Source organism: Salmo salar, chromosome 02 (genome assembly GCF_965601325.2).
Source record: "Salmo salar chromosome 02, fSalSal1, whole genome shotgun sequence".
In the NCBI taxonomy this organism is placed as follows: domain Eukaryota; kingdom Metazoa; phylum Chordata; class Actinopteri; order Salmoniformes; family Salmonidae; genus Salmo; species Salmo salar.
Window position 1 is genome coordinate 79,226,222 of NC_138292.1, and position 25,289 is coordinate 79,251,510.

At 47.6% G+C, this 25,289-nt stretch overlaps 1 protein-coding gene across 1 annotated transcript in view; it reads left to right on the top strand.

Annotated features, from left to right (window-relative positions):
* The window catches only part of LOC106593847 (noelin-2), a 77,454-nt gene extending 61,414 nt beyond the window's left edge, over positions 1-16,040 (top strand). Inside the window, exons 6-8 of the mRNA XM_082967398.1 lie at positions 8,661-8,837; positions 10,398-10,571; positions 13,908-16,040. Of these exons, the coding sequence (XP_082823524.1) occupies positions 8,661-8,837; positions 10,398-10,571; positions 13,908-14,228 (672 nt within the window). The 3' untranslated portion in view covers positions 14,229-16,040. The remainder of the gene's footprint in view (positions 1-8,660; positions 8,838-10,397; positions 10,572-13,907) is intronic.
* The last annotated feature ends 9,249 nt before the right edge of the window (positions 16,041-25,289 follow it).

Below are 25,289 nucleotides of genomic sequence, written 5' to 3' on the forward strand. Positions count from 1 at the left end.
GCTTTGTGATGGCCACTCCAATACCTTGACTTTGTTGTCCTTAAGCCATTTTGACACAACTTTGGAAGTATGCTTGGGGTCATTGTCCATTTGGAAGACCCATTTGCGACCAAGCTTTAACTTCCTGACTGATGTCTTGAGATGTTGCTTCAATATATCCACATAATTTTCCTGCCTCATGATGCCATCTATTTTGTGAAGTACACCAGTCCCTCCTTCAGCAAAGCACCCCCACAACATGATGTTTCCACCCCCGTGCTTCACGGTTGGGATGGTGTTCTTTGGCTTGCAAGCCTCCCCCTTTTTCCTCCAAACATAATGATGGTCATTATGGCCAAACAGTTCTATTTTTGTTTCATCAGACCAGAGGACATTTCTCCAAAAAGCACGATCTTTGTCCCCATGTGCAGTTGCAAACCGTAGTCTGGCTTTTTTATGGCGGTTTTGGAGCAGTGGCTTCTTCCTTGCCGAGTGGCCTTTCAGGTTATGTCGATATAGGACTTGTTTTACTGTGGATATAGATACTTTTGTACCTGTTTCCTCTAGCATTTTCACAAGGTCCTTTGCTGTTGTTCTGGGATTGATTTGCACTTTTCGCATCGAAGTATGTTCATCTCTAGGAGACAGAACGCGTCTCTTTCCTGAGCGGTATGATGGCTGCGTGGTCCCATGGTGTTTATACTTGCGTACTATTGTTTGTACAAATGAACGTGGTACCTTCAGGCATTTGGAAATTGCTCCCAAGGATGAACCAGACTTGTGGAGGTCTACAGTTTTTTTCTGAGGTCTTGGCTGATTTTCCCATGATATCAAGCAAAGAGGCACTGAGTTTGAAGGTAGGCCTTGAAATACATCCACAGGTACACCACCAATTGACTCAAATGATGTCAGTTAGCCTATCAGAAGCTTCTAAAGCCATGACATCATTTTTTTGAATTTTCCAAGCTGTTTAAAGGCACAGTCAACTTAGTGTATGTAACATCTGACCCTCTGGAATTGAGATACAGTGAATTGTAAGTGAAATAATCTGCAAACAATTGTTGGAATAATTACTTGTGTCATGCACAAAGTAGATGTCCTAACCGACTTGCCAAAACTATAGTTTGTTAACAAGAAATGTGTGGAGTGATTGAAAAACGAGTTTTAATAACTCCAACCTAAGAGTATGTAAACTTCTGACTTCAACTGTAGTTGCGGAGAGTCCCTGTAATCCTAGATTCAGATCATTCAGGCAAAAAAACATCACCCAGATAGGCCAGTTGTGTGAGAAACTCCTCATCATGCAAGCAGTCAGACAAGTGAACATGATGGTCAGTAAATAAAACTTTAAGCTCGTCTCTCAATTCAAAAAAACGTGTCAATACTTTGCCCCTTGATAACCAGCACATATGTTGTAAAAGCGTTACATGGTCGCTGCCCATACCATTGCATAGTGCAGAAAATACACAAGAGTTCAGGGGCCTTGCTTTACCAAAGTTAACCATTTTCACTGTAGTGTCCAAAACGTCTTTCAAGCGGTCAGGCATTCCCTTGGCAGCAAGAGCCTCTCGGTGGATGCTGCAGTGTACCCAAGTGGTGTCGGGAGCAACTGCTTGCACGCACGTTACCACTCCACTATGTCTCCCTGTTTTGGCTTTTGCGCCATCAGTACAGATACAAACACATCCTGACCATCAAAGTAAGCCCATTTGATGTCACAAAGCTCTCCAGTACTTAAAAATATCCTCTCCTGTTGTCCTAGTTTCCAGTGGTTTGCTGAAGAGGATGTCTTGCTTAATTGACCCTGATGAACGTACCAGAGATATACCAGAAGCTGTGCCAGGCCCGCCACGTCTGTTGACTCATCCAGCTAGAACGCATAGAATTCTAGCCACTTGGTAGCTCACCATATAAGATGCGTCCAGACCCTTCTTATTAATGTTATCTGTTGCTTTTATACATGTCTTACTACTCAAAAGTCATCTTAATTCTCACTCAAAAAAACTCCCGTGGCTTATTTTTCAAATTGGCATGTTTTGTATCTAAATGTCTGCACAAGAGTGAAGGTTTCATTGAGTTGTGAGATAGTTATTTTGCACATATAACACACTGTGGCAGAGGAAAGGCACTACTCCCAATATAAGTGAACCCCAAATCAATGTAGTTCTCGTTATATTTGGCGTTCCCCCCGACGGCATTGCTCGTACCCCTGGGGGTACGCGTACCCCAGTTTGGGAATACCTGCTCCAGGGCATCAGTTGGATGTTACAGGGACTTTTACTGAACAATGTGGGTTTTATATGATTGGGTTTTGCTTTTGGTGTTTTGTAATTGATGTGTTTATGGATATGTATTGTGTAATGATGTGTTTATAGATATGTATTGTGTAATGATGTGTTTATATATATGTATAGTGTAATGATGTGTTTATAGATATGTATAGTGTAATTGATGTGTTTATAGATATGTATTGTGTAATGATGTGTTTATAGATATGTATTGTGTAATGATGTGTTTATAGATATGTATAGTGTAATTGATGTGTTTATAGATATGTATTGTGTAATGATGTGTTTATGGATATGTATTGTGTAATTGATGTGTTTATACATATGTATAGTGCAATTGATGTGTTTATAGATAATTATTGTGTAATGATGTGTTTACAGATATGTATAGTGTGATTGATGTGTTTATAGATATGTATAGTGTAATTGATGTGTTTATAGATATGTATAGTGTGATTGATGTGTTTATGGATATGTATAGTGTGATTGATGTGTTTATGGATATGTATAGTGTAATTGATGTGTTTATGGATATGTATAGTGTGATTGATGTGTTTATGGATATGTATAGTGTGATTGATGTGTTTATAGATATGTATAGTGTAATTGATGTGTTTATGGATATGTATAGTGTAATTGATGTGTTTATGGATATGTATAGTGTAATTGATGTGTTTATGGATATGTATAGTGTAATTGATGTGTTTATGGATATGTATAGTGTAATTGATGTGTTTATGGATATGTATTGTGTAATGATGTGTTTATAGATAAGTATAGTGTGATTGATGTGTTTATGGATATGTATAGTGTGATTGATGTGTTTATGGATATGTATAGTGTAACTGTTGTTTAGTGATGTGTTAATGCAGGGCTCATTTGGGAAAGAGGTCTCAGCATGAATCCCTGGCTAAATAACACACACACAGAGACACAGACCCACACACCTCCATGTCACTGTCATTTCCCCTCGGTCTCCATGACTACAGTCACATTGCAGCACCCCGGCTTGGCATTTATGAATTTGTCTTCAGCCTGTGTGTGTGTTTCAGTAGGTAATTGAGACTGTAAGGCATTCCTACTATTGATTATTGATGCATTATGAAATACATAGTCCTTACACACTAACACAATCAGGTTATATCAATTACACACACACACACACACCTGAACAGGGAAAGTGGGAGGAGGAGAGAACAGGGGAGGAGAGAACAGGGGAGGAGAAGATGATTAAACATCTACAGGGAGAGAATAGGGGAGGAGAGAATAGGGGAGGAGAGAATAAGGGAAGAGAGAATAGGGGAGAAGAGAATAGGTGAGGAGAGAATAGGGGAGGAGAGAACCGGGGAGGAGAGGAGAGGGGATATGCGGAGGAAAGGAGAGCGAGAGAGGAGATAAAAGAGAGAGACAGAGAAGAGGTGGAGAGGGACAGGGAGAGAATGCCCACAGGGAGGAGAAGGTCGTAGGAAGAGTTTTTGTGTTATGAGAACATTTGCCGCAACCTAACGAATTTTCCGGGAACTTGCACAGAACCAATTTTGGTTTTCAGTGAAAACATTACTGGTAAGCTGTGTTATTACATTACCAGGAAACCTAATAAGACGTTTTGAGGAATGTTCTGTGGTGGTTGTTACAGATGTTGTGCACAACATTTAGTGAATCTTCAGGAGAAGATTTCATTTAAAACATTTTTTTTTTTATGTTGATATCAAAAACATTATTTGAATGTTTTTGTGATGTTATAATCCTTAGATAAAACCCTATCTAGAACTTAATGGGGAATCTTAGCTAACGTTCTGGGAATGTTCCCGGTTTGCTGGGCTCACACTCAGCTATCCCTCTCCAAACACACCATGAAACTCATCTTCTCATCTCTCTCTCTTCTCATCCATCTCTCTTCTCATCCTTCTCTCTTCTCATCTCTCTCTCTTCTCATCTCTCTCTCTCTTCTCATCTCTCTCTTCTCATCCCTCTCTCTTCTCATCCCCCTTCTCATCTCCCTCTCTCTCTTTGCAGTGCTAATACCATCAACCTCTTTTCTCCCCTTTACGTGTATAATGAGCTTCTCTTAATCCAGGAATGTTCTCTCTCTCTCCCTCCCTCCTCTCGTTACCTCCCCTTTTAACACTCCTTTCATCTTTGTCTCCTTATTCCAACTTTAGGTAATTAAACCTCATTCCTGTCTCTTCTCCTTTCTCTTCTGCTCCTACATACTGTTCTTCTTGGGGTCCTCTTCTCTCTCTGTCTTTCTGTCTATGTATTCCTCTCTTGGTTTCTCCTTCCATTTCCTCTCTTCTCCTTTTTCCAACCATCCCCCTCCCCATATACCCTCCACATGTCTTCTCACCATCCCCCTCCCCATATACCCTCCACATCTCTTCTCACCGTCCCCCCATATACCCTCCACATCTCTTCTCACCGTCCCCCCACATACCCTCCACATCTCTTCTTACCGCCCCCCTCCCCATATACCCTCCACATCTCTTCTTACCATCCCCCTCCCCATATACCCTCCACATCTCTTCTCACCATCCCCTCCCCATATACCCTCCACATCTCTTCTCACCATCCCCCTCCCCATATACCCTCCACATCTCTTCTCACCATCCCCCTCCCCATATACCCTCCACATCTCTTCTTACCGCCCTCCTCCCCATATACCCTCCACATCTCTTCTTACCATCCCCTCCCCATATACCCTCCACATCTCTTCTTACCGCCATCCTCCCCATATACCCTCCACATCTCTTCTTACCATCCCCTCCCCATATACCCTCCACATCTCTTCTCACCATCCCCTCCCCATATACCCTCCACATCTCTTCTTACCATCCCCTCCTCATATACCCTTCACATCTCTTCTCACCGTCCCCCCACATACCCTCCACATCTCTTCTTACCGCCCCCCTCCCCACATACCCTCCACATCTCTTCTTACCGTCCCCCTCCCCATATACCCTCCACATCTCTTCTTACCATCCCCTCCCCATATACTCTCCACATCTCTTCTTACCATCCCCTCCCCATATACCCTCAACATCTCTTCTTAACATCCCCTCCCCATATACCCTCCACATCTCTTCTTACCATCCCCTCCCCATATACCCTCCACATCTCTTCTTACCATCCCCTCCCCATATACCCTCCACATCTCTTCTTACCGCCCCCCTCCCCATATACCCTCCACATCTCTTCTTACCATCCCCTCCCCATATACCCTCCACATCTCTTCTTACCATCCCCTCCCCATACACCCTCCACATCTCTTCTTACCATCCCCTCCCCATATACCCTCCACATCTCTCCCCATATACCCTCCACATCTCTCCCCACATACCCTCCACATCTCTCCCCACATACCCTCCACATCTCTCCCCACATACCCTCCTCATCTCTCCCCATATACCCTCCACATCTCTCCCCATATACCCTCCACATCTCTCCCCATATACCCTCCACATCTCTCCCCATATACCCTCCACATCTCTCCCCATATACCCTCCTCATCTCTCCCCATATACCCTCCTCATCTCTCCCCATATACCCTCCACATCTCTCCCCATATACCCTCCACATCCTTCCCCATATACCCTCCACATCTCTCCCCATATACCACTCCACATCTGTCTTCATATAACCTATCTTCTTACCATCTCTTCTTACGATCTCTTCTTACCGTCCCCCTCCCCATATACCCTCCACATCTCTTCTTACCATCCCCTCCCCATATACTCTCCACATCTCTTCTTACCATCCCCTCCCCATATACCCTCCACATCTCTTCTTACCATCCCCTCCCCATATACCCTCCACATCTCTTCTTACCATCCCCTCCCCATATACCCTCCACATCTCTTCTTACCATCCCCTCCCCATATACCCTCCACATCTCTTCTCACCATCCCCTCCCCATATACCCTCCACATCTCTTCTCACCATCCCCTCCCCATATACCCTCCACATCTCTTCTTACCGTCCCCCTCCCCATGTACCCTCCACATCTCTTCTCACCATCCCCTCCCCATATACCCTCCACATCTCTTCTTACCATCCCCCTCCCCATATACCCTCCACATCTCTTCTCACCATCCCCTCCCCATATACCCTCCACATCACTTCTTACCATCCCCTCCCCATATACCCTCCACATCTCTTCTCACCATCCCCTCCCCATATACCCTCCACATCTCTTCTTACCGCCCCCCTCCCCATATACCCTCCACATCTCTTCTTACCATCCCCTCCCCATTCACCCTCCACATCTCTTCTTACCATCCCCTCCCCATACACCCTCCACATCTCTTCTTACCATCCCCTCCACATATACCATCCACATCTCTTGTTACCATCCCCTCCCCATACACCATCCACATCTCTTGTTACCATCCCCTCCCCATACACCCTCCACATCTCTTCTTACCATCCCCTCCCCATATACCCTCCACATCTCTCCCCACATACCCTCCACATCTCTCCCCATATACCCTCCACATCTCTCCGCACATACCCTCCACATCTCTCCCCACATACCCTCCACATCTCTCCCCATATACCCTCCTCATCTCTCCCCATATACCCTCCACATCTCTCCCCATATACCCTCCACATCTCTCCCCATATACCCTCCACATCTCTCCCCATATACCCTCCTCATCTCTCCCCATATACCCTCCTCATCTCTCCCCATATACCCTCCACATCTCTCCCCATATACCCTCCACATCCTTCCCCATATACCCTCCACATCTCTCCCCATATACCACTCCACATCTGTCTTCATATAACCTATCTTCTTACCATCTCTTCTTACGATCTCTTCTTACCGTCCCCCTCCCCATATACCCTCCACATCTCTTCTTACCATCCCCTCCCCTCTTACCATCCCCTCCTATGTCTTTTACCTCCTGTCTCCCTAACCCTGTCCTCCTCTCACCCTTCCTGTCTTGCATACTGCACTCTCTCCTCTTCTTTCTCTCAAACTTAATTAATCTCTCAGTAACAATTTACTGTAGGTGTCCTTAGTCATGCACTCATAAATCCTTTATGATAGATATGTAACACATTACATTTTTTGTTCTACACCTTCAAAAGTAATGGCATAAGATGTTATGAAACTAGTTATAATGAGTGTTACAGATGACTGTTCATCCTGTTGTCATTTACCAAACCTCTAACATTCTGGTAGGTAGTCTAAACCTCTAACATACTGGTAGGTAGTCTACATCTCTAACATACTGGTAGGTAGTCTACATCTCTAACATACTGGTAGGTAGTCTACATCTCTAACATACTGGCAGGTAGTCTACACCTCTAACATACTGGTAGGTAGTCTACATCTCTAACATACTGGTAGGTAGTCTACATCTCTAACATACTGGTAGGTAGTCTACATCTCTAACGTACTGGTAGGTAGTCTACATCTCTAACGTACTGGTAGGTAGTCCACACCTCTAACGTACTGGTAGGTAGTCTACACCTCCAACATACTGGTAGGTAGTCTACATCTCTAACATACTGGTAGGTAGTCTACATCTCTAACAAACTGGTAGGTAGTCTACATCTCTAACGTACTGGTAGGTAGTCTACATCTCTAACATACTGGTAGGTAGTCTACATCTCTAACGTACTGGTAGGTAGTCTACACCTCCAACATACGGTAGAATAAAGCCCATCGTTCCATTCAAGTTTGGTAAATTATATAATGGCCTTTTATAACATCTGGTATGTAGACACTTAGGTAGCATGTAAGAACATATTACATATGTTGTTATGCAGACTGTGTAATAGCAGTTGTTATTAACAGTTGACATAAGAGCCTATGATAACAGTCTGATCAGTCATCTAACACCCGTTATAACTAGTTTTATGACAGCTTATGCCATTACTCATAACTATTTAAAACCAATTATGACAGCTTATGATGCATGTTAAAATGTGTTATACAGCTGTTATAAAGACTTTATGAATGCATGAATAAGGACACCTACAGTAAAGTGTACCAATCTCGCTCTCTTCCTCTTTCTCTCTCTCTCTCTCCCCCTTCATTTTCTTGCTCTCACCCTCTCTCTCGCTCTCTCTCTCCCCCTTCCCTCTCTGTCTCTCCCTCTCCTCTCTCCCTCTCCCTTTCTCTCTCCCTCCCCCCTCTCTCTCTCTGTATGGATGGGTACTACAAGTGTGTTAGAGTACTGAACCATAGGGGACTTAATTTGAAGACAGAACTTAATTCTCTCTCTCTTCTCTCTTTGTCTCTCTCTCCTCCCTCCTCTCTCTCTCTCCTCTCTCTCTCTCTCTCTCTCTCTCTCTATCTCTCGCTCTACTCTCTCCTCTATCTTCTCTCTCTCCTCTCTCCTCTCTCTCTCTCTCCTCTCCTCTCTCTCTCCTCTCTTTCTCTAGGTGTGGTCTATGGATGGTTACTATAAGGGGAGGCGTGTATTAGAGTACAGGACCATGGGAGACTTCACTAGAGGACAGAATTTTGTCCAGCACCTCTTACCTCACCCCTGGGCCGGGACAGGTCATGTGGTCTACAACGGATCACTGTACTACAACAAACACCAGAGCAACATACTGGTATGTTACACTACACATACATACATACACACACACACACACACACACACACACACACACACACACACACACACACACACACACACACACACACACACACACACACACACACACACACACACACACACACACACACACACACACACACACACGTGCAGACCGCCGTTAGGTGTAGGACAGGGAGACAGAGAGAGAGGGGAGAAAGGGGAAACACAGAGAGAGGGGTGACTGGAGTCAAGGAGAGAGGAGACAGGGGAGACAGGGAAACAGAAGAGGGGTCAGTGTGTATGTCCCTCTGTTTCCCCTGTCTCTGTGGTCTCTCTTTCCAATCTCTCTGCGTCCTACGGTTTCCATTCTCTCTGTGCCTCCCTGTTTCCCCTCTATCTGTGTCCCCCTGCCTCCCCTCTCTCTGTGTCCCCCTGTCTCCCCTCTATCTGTGTCTCCCTGTCTCCCCTCTCTCTGTGTCTCCCTGCCTCCCCTCTCTCTGTGTCTCCCTGCCTCCCCTCTCTCTGTGTCTCCCTGCCTCCCCTCTCTCTGTGTCTCCCTGTCTCCCCTCTCTCTGTGTCTCCCTGCCTCCCCTCTCTCTGTGTCTCCCTGTTTCCCCTCTCTCTGTGTCCCCTGTCTCCCCTCTCTCTGTGTTTCCCTGTTTCCCCTCTCTCTGTGTCTCCCTGCCTCCCCTCTCTCTGTGTCCCCTGTCTCCCCTCTCTCTGTGTTCCCCTGTTTCCCCTCTCTCTGTGTCCCCCTGTCTCCCCTGTTTCTGTGTCCCCTGTCTATCCTCTCTCTGTGTTCCCCTGACTCCCCTCTCTCTGTGTCTCCCTGCCTCCCCTCTCTCTGTGTCTCCCTGTCTCCCCTCTCTCTGTGTCTCCCTGCCTCCCCTCTCTCTGTGTCTCCCTGCCTCCCCTCTCTCTGTGTCTCCCTGCCTCCCGTCTCTCTGTGTCTCCCTGCCTCCCCTCTCTCTGTGTCTCCCTGTCTCCCCTCTCTCTGTGTCCCCTGTCTCCCCTCTCTCTGTGTCTCCCTGCCTCCCCTCTCTCTGTGTCCCCTGTCTCCCCTCTCTCTGTGTTCCCCTGTTTCCCCTCTCTCTGTGTCCCCCTGTCTCCCCTCTCTCTGTGTCCCCTGTCTATCCTCTCTCTGTGTTCCCCTGACTCCCCTCGCTCTGTGACCACCTGACTCCCCTGTCTCCCCTTTCTCTACATGTCTCTCCTGTCTCCCCTCTCTCTACATGTCTCTCCTGACCCCCCACTCTCTCTGTCCTCATCCTCTCTCTGTCCCCCTGTCCACTCTCTGTCCACCTGTCCTCTCTCTCTGTCCCCCTGTCCTCTCTCTCTCCCCCTGTCCTCGCTCTCTGTCCCCATGTCCTTTCTCTGTCTCCCTGTCCTCTCACTCTGTCCCACTGTCCTCTCTCTGCCCCCCTGTCTTCTCTCTCTGTCCCCCTGTCCTCTCTCTGTCTCCCTGTCCTATCTCTGTCCCCATGTCCTCTCTCTGTCCCACTGTCCTCTCTCCGTCTCCCTGTCCGATCTCTGTCCCCATGTCCTCTCTCTGACCCCCTGTCCTGTCCCGCAGGTGCAGTACAACTTCCGTTCCCGTAACGTGGTGCTCCAGAGGAGTCTGAGTGGAGCGGGTTACAACAACACCTTCCCCTACAGCTGGGGGGGGTCTTCTGATATAGACCTGATGGCTGATGAGACCGGCTTCTGGGCAGTCTACGCCTCCATACCTAACGCTGGGAACATACTGGTAGGTAGTCTACATCTCTAACATACTGGTAGGTAGTCTACATCTCCAACATACTGGTAGGTAGTCTACATCTCCAACATACTGGTAGGTAGTCTACATCTCTAACATACTGGTAGGTAGTCTACATCTCTAACATACTGGTAGGTAGTCTACATCTCTAACATACTGGTAGGTAGTCTACATCTCTAACATACTGGTAGGTAGTCTACATCTCTAACATACTGGTAGGTAGTCTACATCTCTAACATACTGGTAGGTAGTCTCCATCTCTAACATACTGGTAGGTAGTCTACATCTCTAACATACTGGTAGGTAGTCTACATCTCTAACATACTGTTAGGTAGTCTACATCTCTAACATACTGCTAGGTAGTCTACATCTCTAACATACTGGTAGGTAGTCTATATCTCTTGTCACGGACTTCGTCGTGGTGTTGAAGGGAGGACCAACATGCAGCGGGAATGTAGATACTCATTCTTTTAATGAAAATACGTAAAGCATCCACAGAACAAAAACAAAACAATAAACAGTACTCACGACTATACAGTGTAGCAGGCTCAATAAACGCAGTGCTCACAAACAATTCCCCACAAACACACAGACAAACACACCCAACTAATATAGGACTCCCAATCAAAGGCAACACCACACACCTGCCTTCAATTGGAAGTCCACCCCAATTAACTATACATAGAACAACCCAACCTAGACAGAACATACAAAACACAACTCCTTCTGCCACGCCCTGACCAAAACTTATACACCTACTCCACCTGCTGGTCAGGACGTGACATTACCCCCCCTAAAGGTGCAGACCCTGAATGCACCTTCAAAAGAAAACACAGAACACCCAAAACAAACAGAACAAATCCCCCTAACTACAGGGAGGGAAGGGAGGGTGGCTGCCGTCAACGACGGCACTGTGCTACACCCCCCCTCCCCAACCCACCTATGTTGGAGGCAGCTCAGGTGCGGGACGTGGACCCCGCTCCACCCTTGTCGTTGCCCACTTCGGTAGCGCCCCTGGCTGCTCCGGAAGACTAGTAGGCGCACCTGACTTCGCCCGACTGGCGGGCGACTCTTGCCGTGACCGGCTGGCGGGTGTCTCTGACTGTGGCCGGCTGGCGGGCCACTCTGGCTGATCCTGGCTGACGGGCCACTCTGGCTGATCCTGGCCGGCGGGCCACTCTGGCTGATCCTGGCCGACGGGCCACTCTGGCTGATCCTGGCCGACGGGCCACTCTGGCTGATCCTGGCCGGCGGGCCACTCTGGCTGATCCTGGCCGGCGGGCCACTCTGGCAGCTCCGGGCAGTCGGGCCACTCTGGCAGCGCCGGGCAGTCGGGCCACTCTGGCATCTCCGGGCAGTCGGGCCACTCTGGCATCTCCGGGCAGTCGGGCCACTCTGGCATCTCCGGGCAGTCGGGCCACTCTGGCATCTCCGGGCAGTCGGGCCACTCTGGCATCTCCAGGCAGACTGGCCACTCTGGCAGCTCTGGGCAGTCGGGCCACTCTGGCATCTCCGGGCAGTCGGGCCACTCTGGCATCTCCGGGCAGACTGGCCACTCTGGCGGCTCCTGACTAGTGGGTGGCTCTGGCGACTCCTGACTGGCGGGCAGCTCTGGCGACTCTTGACTGGCAGGCAGCTCTGGCGACTCTTGACTGGCGGGCAGCTCTGGCGACTTGACTGACGGGCAGCTCTGGCGACTCTTGACTGACGGGCAGCTCTGGCGACTCTTGACTGACGGGCAGCTCTGGCAACTCTTGACTGACGGACAGCTCTGGCGACTCTTGACTGATGGACAGCTCTGGCGACTCTTGACTGACGGACAGCTCTGGCGACTCTTGACTGGCGGGGCTTGACTGACACACTAGAAGCCTTGTGCGTGGAGCTGGTACTGGACGGGCCAGCCCGGATACACGCACTTCAAGGCTAGTGTGTGTAACGGGAAACACCGGACCGTAGAGGCGCACTGGCAGTCTAAAGCGCAGGGTTGGCATCACCCCTGCTGGCTCGATGCCCTCTTTCCCCTGGCACATGCGGGGTGCTGGTACTGAGCATACTGGCCTGAAAATACCAGGCCTTATCATAGCACCTACCCCAAAGCACGGGACCTGTCCAGTCTGTTTACCTCTAAAAAGGGTACGGGGCGCTGGCCTGGGTCTCCAGTCTTGCCCCGTCAAACAGCCCTTGTGCCCCCCCCTAAACATTTTTTGGGGGTGCCTCTCGGGCTCCCTTACCAGTCGTTTTCCCCAGTCCTTGCCAGAATTCTTCCACTGCTTGGTCCTGGTTTGGTGGGGAATTCTGTCACGGACTTCGTCGTGGTGTTGAAGGGAGGACCAACATGCAGCGGGAATGTAGATACTCATTCTTTTAATGAAAATACGTAAAGCATCCACAGAACAAAAACAAAACAATAAACACGACCAGGCAGTGTTGCAGGCTCAATAAACGCAGTGCTCACAAACAATTCCCCACAAACACACAGACAAACACACTCAACTAATATAGGACTCCCAATCAAAGGCAACACCACACACCTGCCTTCAATTGGAAGTCCACCCCAATTAAATATACATAGAACAACCCAACCTAGACAGAACATACAAAACACAACTCCTTCTGCCACGCCCTGACCAAAACTTATACACCTACTCCACCTGCTGGTCAGGACGTGACATCTCTAACATACTGGCAGGTAGTCTACATCTCTAACATACTGGTAGGTAGTCTACATCTCTAACATACTGGTAGGTAGTCTACATCTCTAACATACCGGTAGGTAGTCTACATCTCTAACATACTGGTAGGTGGTCTACATCTCTAACATACTGGCAGGTAGTCTACATCTCTAACATACTGGTAGGTAGTCTACATCTCTAACGTACTGGTAGGTAGTCTACATCTCTAACGTACTGGTAGGTAGTCTACATCTCTAACGTACTGGTAGGTAGTCTACATCTCTAACGTACTGGTAGGTAGTCTACATCTCTAACATACTGGTAGGTAGTCTACATCTCTAACGTACTGGTAGGTAGTCTACATCTCTAACATACTGGTAGGTAGTCTACATCTCTAACATACTGGTAGGTAGTCTACATCTCTAACACACTGGCAGGTAGTCTACATCTCTAACATACTGGCAGGTATTCTACATCTCTAACATACTGGTAGGTAGTCTACATCTCTAACACACTGGTAGGGAGGATGTGTGTGTGTATATCTGAGTGTGTCCCAGGTCACATCTCTCTCTCTCCTTTATCTCGCATCCTCCCTCCCTCACCCCCTCGTTCCCTCCCTCCTTCAACCCCTCATTCCCTCCCCCCCTCTCTCCAGGTCAGTCGGTTGGACCCTCGTTCTCTCGACATTCTCCAGAGTTGGGACACAGGGTTTCCTAAACGCAGTGCAGGGGAGACCTTCATGATCTGTGGTACCCTGTACGTCACCAACTCCCATCTGGCCGGAGCTAAGGTCCACTTTGCTTACCACACCAATTCCTCCAGCTATGAGTACACAGACATCCCCTTCCACAACCAGTACTCCCACATCTCCATGATGGACTATAACCCCAGAGAGAGGGCCCTCTACACATGGAACAATGGACATCAGGTCATCTATAACGTGACCCTGTTTCATGTTATACAGAGCGACGGATAGAGGAGGAGAGGAGAGGAGGGAAGGAGAAAGAAGAGAGGAGAGGAGAGAGACTGACAGACTATATCTCTATACAGAGAGAGGAGGAGAAGGAGGAGGAGGAGGAGGAGGAGGAGGAGGAGGAGGAAGAGAAGGAAATGAAGTGGAGTGGGAGAGGAGTGGGTGAGAGACTGATGACTATATCTTGAGAGGAAGAGGTGGAAGAAGAGGAGAGGAGGAGGAGAAGGAGGACTGATGGACTATATCTCTATACAGAGAGAGGAGGAGAAGGAGGACTGATGGACTATATCTCTAGAGAGAGAGAGGAGGAGAAGAAGGAGGACTGATGGACTATATTCCTTGAGAGAGAGGAGGAGAAGGAGGACTGATGGACTATATCTATAGAGAGAGAGGAGGAGAAGGAGGACTGATGGACTATATCCCTAGAGAGAGAGGAGGAGAAGGAGGACTGATGGACTATATCTATAGAGAGAGAGGAGGAGAAGGAGGACTAATGGACTATATTCCTAGAGAGAGAGGAGGAGAAGGAGGACTGATGGACTATATCTATAGAGAGAGAGGAGGAGAAGGAGGACTGATGGACTATATCTATAGAGAAAGAGAAGAAGAAGGAGGACTGATGGACTATATCTATAGAGAGAGAGGAGGAGAAGGAGGACTGATGGACTATATCTATAGAGAGAGAGAGGAAGAGAAGGAGGACTGATGTACTATATCTCTAGAGAGAGGAGGAGAAGGAGGACTGGTGGACTGTATCTCTGGAGAGAGAGAGGAGGAGAAGGAGGACTGATGGACTATATCTATAGAGAGAGAGAGGAGGAGAAGGAGGACTGATGGAATATATCTCTGGAGAGAGAGGAGGAGAAGGAGGACTGATGGACTATATCTATAGAGAAAGAGAAGAAGAAGGAGGACTGATGGACTATATCTATAGAGAGAGAGGAGGAGAAGGAGGACTGATGGACTATATCCCTGGAGAGAGAGAGGAGGAGAAGGAGAACTGATGGACTATATCTCTGTAGAGAGAGAGGAGGAGAAGGAGGACTGATGGACTATATCCCTAGAGAGAGAGGAGGAGAAGGAGGACTGATGGGCTATATCCCTAGAGAGGAGGAGAAGGAGGACTGATGGACTATATCTCTGGAGAGAGAGAGGAGGAGAAGGAGAACTGATGGACTATATCTCTGGAGAGAGAGAGGAGGAGAAGGAAGACTGATGGACTATATCTATAGAGAGAGGAGGATAAGGAAGACTGATGGACTATATCTATAGAGAGAGAGGAGGAGAAGGAAGACTGATGGACTATATCTATAGAGAGAGAGGAGGATAAGGAAGACTGATGGACTATATCTATAGAGAGAGAGAGCCTGTATCTGGGACAGTTGGTGTGTCAATATATTTGAGGAAAATACATTCTGACTGAAGTTGGAAACAGTCTGGGGTTGTGGAGAAAAGAAAGAGACACAGAAGTTGAATACAGTGTACTACTTTATGACCAGAGCCCAAAGTAGTGCACTATATAGGGAATAGGGTTCTGTTCTAAAGTAGTGCACTATATAGGGAATAGGGCTCTGGTCTAAAGTAGTGCACTATATAGGGAATAGGGCTCTGGTCTATAGAAGTGCACTACATAGGGAATAGGGTTCTGGTCTAAAGTAGTGCACTATATAGGGACTAGGGCTCTGGTCTATAGTAGTGCACTATATAGGGAATAGGGTATCATTTGGGCCTCTATATAATATTGATGATGTGTTGAGAGAGATAGCATGGTTCTTTATGTTAAAACTGAAATAAATGTCCCTGTTTACCATCTAACAGTCTGCTGTTGTTTCTGGAACAGTGGAGAGGAGAGGAGAGGAGAGGAGAGGAGAGGAGAGGAGAGGAGAGGAGAGGAGAGGAGAGGAGAGGAGAGGAGAGGAGAGGAGAGGAGAGGAGAGGAGAGGAGAGGAGAGGAGAGGAGAGGAGAGGAGAGGAGAGGAGAGGAGAGGAGAGGAGAGGAGAGGATAAATGTTCCTGATTACCATCTAACTCTCTGCTGTTGTTACTAGAAACAGAGGAGAGGAGAGGAGAAAAGAGGAGAGGAGAGGAGAGGAGAGGAGAGGAGAGGAGAGGAGAGGAGAGGAGAGGAGAGGAGAGGAGAGGAGAGGAGAGGGATAAATGTACCTGTTTACCATCTAACTGTCTGTTGTTGTGAAACCAACATCAGTGTGTTGCTAACAGCTTCTCTTCCTCCACTGTCCCTGTCCCCTTACTGGGCTCCAGCCGGTGGTCCTCTGATCCCAAACACACCTGACCGCCCTCCTTGACAACGTACCAACCAGTTGAGCTATAGAACACCATTGGCGACCTTTCAACCTCTGTTACATCTGTACTCACTGGAACAGATTAGAGGAGAAGAAGAGAGGGAGGAAATGGGAGATGAAGGAGAAGCAGTAGAGGAGGGGAGGAGGAGAGGAGATGAGGGGAGGAGGCAGATGAAGGAGAAGCAGTGGAGGAGAGGAGGAGATGAGGAGGCAGATGAAGGAGAAGCAGTGGAGGAGAGGAGGGACAAGTAGAGGAGGGGAGGAGGAGAGGAGATGAGGGGAGGAGGCAGATGAAGGAGAAGCAGTGGAGGAGAGGAGGAGATGAGGAGGCAGATGAAGGAGAAGCAGTGGAGGAGAGGAGGGACAAGTAGAGGAGGGGAGGAGGAGAGGAGATGAGGGGAGGAGGCAGATGAAGGAGAAGCAGTGGAGGAGAGGAGGAGATGAGGAGGCAGATGAAGGAGAAGCAGTGGAGGAGAGGAGGGACATGTATAACCAAATAAACAAAGAAAATAAGATGTGAAAAAATAGTCTGAAAGAGTCTAAAAAGGGGAATGCATGGGAAGTGTGTGTGTGTGTGTGTGTGTGTGTGTGTGTGTGTGTGTGTGTGTGTGTGTGTGTGTGTGTGTGTGTGTGTGTGTGTGTGTGTGTGTGTGTGTGTGTGTGTGTGTGTGTGTGTGTGTGTGTGTGTGTGTGTGTGTGTGTGTGCTGTATTTGTGTGTGTGTGTGTGGCATTAGACTATGACTCACAATAATTGGGTCTTATTATTTCCAAGTCACAACCCCCAATGTCCTGAATTCATGATAAACACACACATAATGAACAGACTACTAGCATTGAGTGAGATGGATGGAGGGAGGATGAGATAAAGGGGGAGATGGAGGGAGGGAGGGAGGAGATGGAAGGAAGGAGGCGATGAAAGGAGAGATGGACGGAGAGAGGAGGAGATAAAGGGGGAGATGGCTCACCGCCATGTGTCTGTCCTCTATTTTGTGACGTTGGAATATGGTTATATTATATTGACGTTGGAATATGGTTATATTATATTGACATTGTTATGACAGAATATAGTTATATTATATTGACGTTGTTGTGACGTTGGAATATGGTTATATTATATTGATGTTGTTACGACGTTGGAATATGGTTATATTATATTGACATTGTTATGACGTTGGAATATGGTTGTATTATTTTGATGTTGTTACGTTGGAATATGGTTATATTATATTGACGTTGTTGTGACGTTGGAATATGGTTATATTATATTGACGTTGTTGTGATGTTGGAATATGGTTGTATTATATTGACGTTGTTGTAATGTTGGAGTATGATTATATATATATTGATGTTATGACATTGGTGACAACCTCTCCTCATTCTTTCTCCTCTTTTACTTCCACTGTCTTCCTCCATTTCTACTTCTCTCTCTCCTCTCTCCTCCTCTCCTGTTCCCCTGTTAACCTCTATTTTCCTCTTCCTACAACCCCTCCGTCCACTCCTTCTCCGCTTCCCCTCCTCCTCCTCTTCACCCCTCTCTTCCTCTCCTCCACCCGCTCTTCTCCTCCTCCACCCTCTCTTCCTCCTCCTCCACCCTCTCCTCCACCCCCTCTCTTCCTCTCCAGTGTATCATGTCCTGGCATGGCCCCAGTCTGACAGAGTCTCCATCCTTCCCTGGTGCTCGTGTTCCCCCCTCCTTTCTCCTCTTTTCTCCATCCTCTTCTCTCTCTTGGCACAGGTTCTCCATCCTTCCCCTGGTGCTAGGCAACCCCCACCCTTCTCTCTCTCACTCTCTCTCTCTCTCCTGGCGTAGAACCAGTCTCCTGGCTTGGTGTTCCCTCTGCAGCGGAAGAGAGGCTGTGCTTTTCCAGACGGCACTCCGGAATCACACACACACACACACACACACACACACACACCAGTGAAAGAGAAGCTCAGCACTGGGAGATTCTGAAAGCATAATTTTTAGTTCTTCATTTTTTATTAATCTATCTGTCTATCATCTATCCCTCTTTCTCTCCATCCCTCTTTCTCGCTCGCTCTCATTCTCTCTCTCTACTTCTCTCTCTCTTTCTCTCTCTATCAGATATCAATTTTATTAATATTTCACAGCAGTTAAATCAGACCCGCTGTGAGAAAGAGGGATGGGAGAGAGGGATTGGACAGAGATGTGAGAGAGAACATCATTTGGAGTCAGTTTAGTGAGGTTAAACCAACCCGACTGGTGAGAGAAGGGAGAGAAGGAGAGAGAGGGAGGAGAGAAAGGGAGGGAGGGAGTGGAGAGAAAGAGAGAGAGACAGAGTAGTTATCACTCATCAATATTTTAGAGTGGTCAAACTGACCCATCGGGCAGGACACACACTCACTGCAGAGAGAGAGACAGAGAGAGAGAGAGAGAGAGAGAGAGAGAGAGAGACAGAGAGAGTGAGAGACAGAGAGAGACAGAGAGAGAGACAGAGAGAGACAGAGAGAGAGAGACAGAGAGAGAGAGACAGAGAGAGAGAGAGAGAGAGAGACAGACAGAGAGAGAGAGACAGAGAGAGAGAGAGAGAGACAGAGAGAGACAGAGAGAGAGAGAGAGACAGAGAGAGAGAGACAGAGAGAGACAGAGAGAGAGAGAGAGAGAGAGAGACAGAGAGAGAGAGAGACAGAGAGAGACAGAGAGAGAGAGAGAGAGAGAGACAGAGAGAGAGACACAGAGAGACACAGAGAGAGACAGAGAGAGAGACAGAGAGAGAGACAGAGAGAGAGAGACACAATGGCGGGGAGAGAGAGAGAGAGAAAGACAGACAGACAGACAGACAGACAGACAGACAGACAGACAGACAGACAGACAGACAGACAGACAGACAATGGGGGAGAGAAAGACAGAGAGACAGACAGACAGGGAATGGGGGAGAGAAAGACAGACAGACAGACAGACAGACAGACAGACAGACAGACAGACAGACAGACAGACAGACAATGGGGGAGAGAAAGACAGAGAGAGAGAGAGAGAGAGGGAATGGGGGAGAGAAAGAGAGGGAGAGAATGGAGTGAGAGGGAATGGGGAGAGAAAGAGTGGGAGAGAATGGAGTGAGAGGGAATGGGGGAGAGAAAGAGGGAGAGAATGGAGTGAGAGGGAGAATGGAGTGAGAGGGAATGGGGAGAGAAAGACAGAGAAAGAGAAGGAGAGAATGGAGTGAGAGGGAGAATGGAGTGAGAGGGAATGGGGGAGAGAAAGACAGAGAAAGAGAGGAAGAGAGGAGTAGAGAGAAAAAGGCAGTAGGGGTATAGAAGCAGAGAGGTTGAGAAAAGGTAGGGGTTAGAGAGGGGGAGAAGAGGAGAGTTTGGGAGATTTGGAGGTAGGGGTTAGAGAGGGTGGAGGAGGGGAGAGGAGAGATTGGGAGATTTGGAGGTAAGGTTTAGAGAGGGTGGAGTAGGGGAGTGTCACGGTTGTCGATGGGAAAGGAGGACCAAAATGCAGCAGGTATGTGGTTGCTCATCTTGAACTTTTATTAAACTCAAAATGAACACCAAAAAAACAAAACGAACTCACGATCAACGAACAGTCTTCTCAGGCTCACACACGCTAGACAAGAAACAATCTCCCACAAAACCTACACCAAACAATTACCCATATATAGGACTCTCAATCAGAGGCAACGAGGAAGCACCTGCCTCCAATTGAGAGTCCCAAACCCCCATTAATCTAACATAGAAATACACTCACTAGACTAAACATAGAAATACATAAACCTAGAACATAAACCAAAACCCGGAAATAATAAATCAAACGCCCTTCTACAAAAACACCACCCCGAACCACATAAAACAAATACCCTCTGCCACGTCCTGACCAAACTACCATAACAATTAGCCCTTATACTGGTCAGGACGTGACAGGGAGAGGAGAGATTGGGAGATTTGGCGGTAGAGGTTAGAGAAGGTGAAGGAGGGGAGAGACACTGTGCTCCGAGCACTCCGTTTGTATATATTTTGAAGCATCCATTCAAACTTCAATGGAAGGTATGCACAGAAATATGACGCAACCACTTAAAAAATTACGCAAAATTTCTCTAAATCAATGGCGGCCATTATTTGAGCTGAAGCGAGAGAAAATACACTCCGACTTTGCAATGAAATGTTGTCTATTCACATCTCATATGTTCCCTGACTACAATGTTTTATCTGATACATTAACAAATACATGCTGTGGTAATGTTTGTATTTTTACCGGCCTACAATGTTTACCGGCCTACAGTAACCACTGTAGTGTGCGTAAATTGCTAGCCAGATAGCCACGAATAATTATTAGCTAGTTACCCATGAAGAATTGTTAGCTAGCTAGCTACCCATGAAGAATTATTAGCTAGCTAGCTACCCATGAAGAATTATTAGCTAGCTAGCTACCCATGAAGAATTATTAGCTAGCTAGCTACCATGAAGAATTATTAGCTAGCTAGCTACCCATGAAGAATTATTAGCTAGCTACCTAGCTACCCATGAAGAATTGACATCTACCTTGCATAACATAGCTTCTCCCTTTTCCCCTTGCCTCATCCATTTTTGTGGTAGTGCTGCAATCAGTTGGTTGTAAATTTGTATGTAGCAGATATTCTCATATATTTTTGATAACAGCATATGTCAGATAACTCCTCCGTTTCTATTCATAATATCATTAATCAATAAAATACATTTTTTTTAATCCATAAAGAATAGTTTTTTATTAATTAATCAGTATAATTGAGTTTAACCATCACATTTGTTGTAATATTTGTTCTATCTTTTCTGGGGAATAAAACTGAAATTGTAACCAGCGTTGTTTGGCTTGTTTAAGAAAGGGCGATACTTTAAACAAAATGTCCTTTTCAATTAGTCGGAAATGATAAGTTGTAATCTGTATAAAGGCAAAAATGCAATTTTTGAACGAAGGATGAGCCTTTCTTAATAATTTAATGGAGAACCATTTTTGGGTTTAAGTAGAACTTTTGCATGAGTGAAGCTTTTAGTGAGAGGTTCTAGCTTTAATAGTTAATCATTTTATCCCCCAAACATATTCATTATATAAATAGGTATGTTTAATTTTGTCTGGCTTAGCATTCCAAATAAAATGAAATATATTTAGTTGATATGATTTAAAAAACGAGTCATCTGGAGTAGGCAGTGCCATTAGTGCAGTCGCACCACGCTTCGCTCCACAGGTAATATTACACTTCGCTACATTACAACGGCTTGATTTGTTTGATCTGAGCAATTCTTCTTAGCTAGCTACATATCCGTCTTTGTATCAAAGATAATTGTGTAGTTTAGAGTAACTGAGTAATTATCGAGGCTAGCTATCTTCGTCCTCCTAACGTAGTCAACACTGCTAGCTGCTAGCTAGCTAGTCATCACTGTTAGCTAGCCAACTTCTACCGACTAGCAGCACCGCAGAAACTATTACATTACAACGCAACGACTTGATTAGTGTGGTGTTAGTGTTAGTTAGCCAGCTACATAGTTGTCTTTGCTGTCTCTGTATCTAAGATAATTGTGTAGTTTGAGTTTGAGTATTATCGAGGTGTGCTAGCCAGCCGCGACGCGGCGCCAGACTTACTCAACACACCTAGTCATCATTAACCCACTGCCAGCTAGCCAACCGTTACCGACTAGCAGCGCTGTAGTTACTAATACTTTACAACGGAACGATTTGACTAGTGCAGTGTTACCTAGCTAGCTACCTAGTTGTCTTTGTCATAGCTTGATAATTGTTAATTGATAATTGTTAGCTAGCCAGCCATCGAGGTTAGCTAGCCAGCTATTTCCGTCCCCCGCGACGCCATTTTTCCTAACCTAGCCAACTATTACCGACGAGCAGCATTGTTGAAACTATATACACTACAAGGAACGTCTTGATTAGTGTTATGTTAGCTAGCTAGCTACAAAGTTGCTTTGTATCATGACAAGGTGTAGTACTGAAACTACCGAGGTTACCTAGCCAGCTACACGTTCAAAGTCAACAACGCAGCCACTGCTAGCTAGCCTACTCCACCAGCCAGCAGTACTGTATCATTTTAGTCAATAACATTTTTGCAACGTAAGCTTAACTTCCTGAACATTCGAGACGTGTAGTCCACTTGTCACTCCAATCTCATTTGCATTAGCGTAGCCTCTTCTGTAGCTTGTCTACTATGTGTCTGCCTATCCCTGTTCTCTCTCCTCTGCACAGGCCATACAAACGCTCCACACCGCGTGGCCGCTGCCACTCTAACCTGGTGGTCCCAGCGCGCACGACCCACATGGAGTTCCAGGTCTCCGGCAGCCTCTGGAACTGCCGGTCTGCGGCCAACAAGGCTGAGTCCATCTCAGCCTATGCTACCCTCCAGTCCCTAGACTTCCTGGCGCTGACGGAAACATGGATCACCACAGATAACACTGCTACTCCTACTGCTCTCTCCTCGTCTGACTACGTGTTCTCGCATACCCCTAGAGCATCGAGCCAGCGGGGTGGTGGCACTGGAATCCTCATCTCTCCCAAGTGGACATTCTCTCTTTCTCCCCTGACCCATCTGTCTATCTCCTCATTTGAATTCCATGCTGTCACAGTTACCAGCCCTTTCAAGCTTAACATCCTTATCATTTATCGCCCTCCAGGTTCCCTTGGAGAGTTCATCAATGAGCTTGACGCCTTGATAAGTTCCTTTCCTGAGGATGGCTCACCTCTCACAGTTCTGGGTGACTTTAACCTCCCCACATCTACCTTCGACTCATTCCTCTCTGCCTCCTTCTTTCCACTCCTCTCCTCTTTCGACCTCACCCTCTCACCTTCCCCCCCCTACTCACAAGGCAGGCAATACGCTTGACCTCATCTTTACTAGATGCTGTTCTTCCACTAATCTCATTGCAACTCCCCTCCAAGTCTCCGACCACTACCTTGTATCCTTTTCCCTCTCGCTCTCATCCAACACTTCTCACTCTCCCCCTACACGGATGGTATTGCGCCGTCCCAACCTTCGCTCTCTCTCTCCCGCTACTCTCTCCTCTTCCATCCTATCATCTCTTCCCTCTGCTCAAACCTTCTCCAACCTATCTCCTGATTCTGCCTACACAAACCCTCCTCTCCTCCCTCTCTGCATCCTTTGATTTCCTCTGTCCCCTATCCTCCAGGCCGGCTCGGTCCTCCCCTCCTGCTCCGTGGCTCGACGACTCACTGCGAGCTCACAGAACAGGGCTCCGGGCAGCCGAGCGGAAATGGAGGAAAACTCGCCTCCCTGCGGACCTGGCATCCTTTCACTCCCTCCTCTCTACATTTTCCTCTTCTGTCTCTGCTGCTAAAGCCACTTTCTACCACTCTAAACTCCAAGCATCTGCCTCTAACCCTAGGAAGCTCTTTGCTACCTTCTCCTCCCTCCTGAATCCTCCTCCCCCTCCCCCCCCCCCTCCTCCCTCTCTGCGGATGACTTCGTCAACCATTTTGAAAAGAAGGTTGACGACATCCGATCCTCGTTTGCTAAGTCAAACGACACTGCTGGTCCTGCTCACACTGCCCTACCCTGTGCTTTGACCTCTTTCTCCCCTCTCTCTCCAGATGAAATCTCGCGTCTTGTGACGGCCGGCCGCCCAACAACCTGCCCACTTGACCCTATCCCCTCCTCTCTTCTCCAGACCATTTCCGGAGACCTTCTCCCCTACCTCACCTCGCTCATCAATGCATCCTTGACCGCTGGCTACGTCCCTTCCGTCTTCAAGAGAGCGAGAGTTGCACCCCTTCTGAAAAAACCTACACTCGATCCCTCCGATGTCAACAACTACAGACCAGTATCCCTTCTTTCCTTTCTCTCCAAAACTCTTGAACGCGCCGTCCTTGGCCAGCCTCTCTTGCTATCTCTCTCAGAATGACCTTCTTGATCCTAATCAGTCAGGTTTCAAGACTGGGCATTCAACTGAGACTGCTCTTCTCTGTGTCACGGAGGCTCTCCGCACTGCTAAAGCTAACTCTCTCTCCTCTGCTCTCATCCTTCTAGACCTATCTGCTGCCTTTGATACCGTGAACCATCAGATCCTCCTCTCCACCCTCTCCGAGCTGGGCATCACCGGCACCGCGCACGCTTGGATTGCGTCCTACCTGACAGGTCGCTCCTACCAGGTGGCGTGGCGAGAATCTGTCTCCGCACCACGTGCTCTCACCACTGGTGTCCCCCAGGGCTCTGTTCTTGGCCCACTCCTATTCTCGCTATACACCAGGTCACTTGGCTCTGTCATATCCTCACATGGTCTCTCATATCATTGCTATGCAGATGACACACAATTAATCTTCTCCTTTCCCCCTTCTGACAACCAGGTGGCGAATCGCATCTCTGCATGTCTGGCAGACATATCAGTGTGGATGACGGATCACCACCTCAAGCTGAACCTCGGCAAGACGGAGCTGCTCTTCCTCCCGGGGAAGGACTGCCCGTTCCATGATCTCGCCATCACGGTTGACAACTCCCTTGTGTCCTCCTCCCAGAGTGCTAAGAGCCTTGGCGTGACCCTGGACAACACCCTGTCGTTCTCCACCAACATCAAGGCGGTGACCCGATCCTGTAGGTTCATGCTCTACAACATTCGCAGAGTACGACCCTGCCTCACACAGGAAGCGGCGCAGGTCCTAATCCAGGCACTTGTCATCTCCCGTCTGGATTATTGCAACTCGCTGTTGGCTGGGCTCCCTGCCTGTGCCATTAAACCCCTACAACTCATCCAGAACGCCGCAGCCCGTCTGGTGTTCAACCTTCCCAAGTTCTCTCACGTCACCCCGCT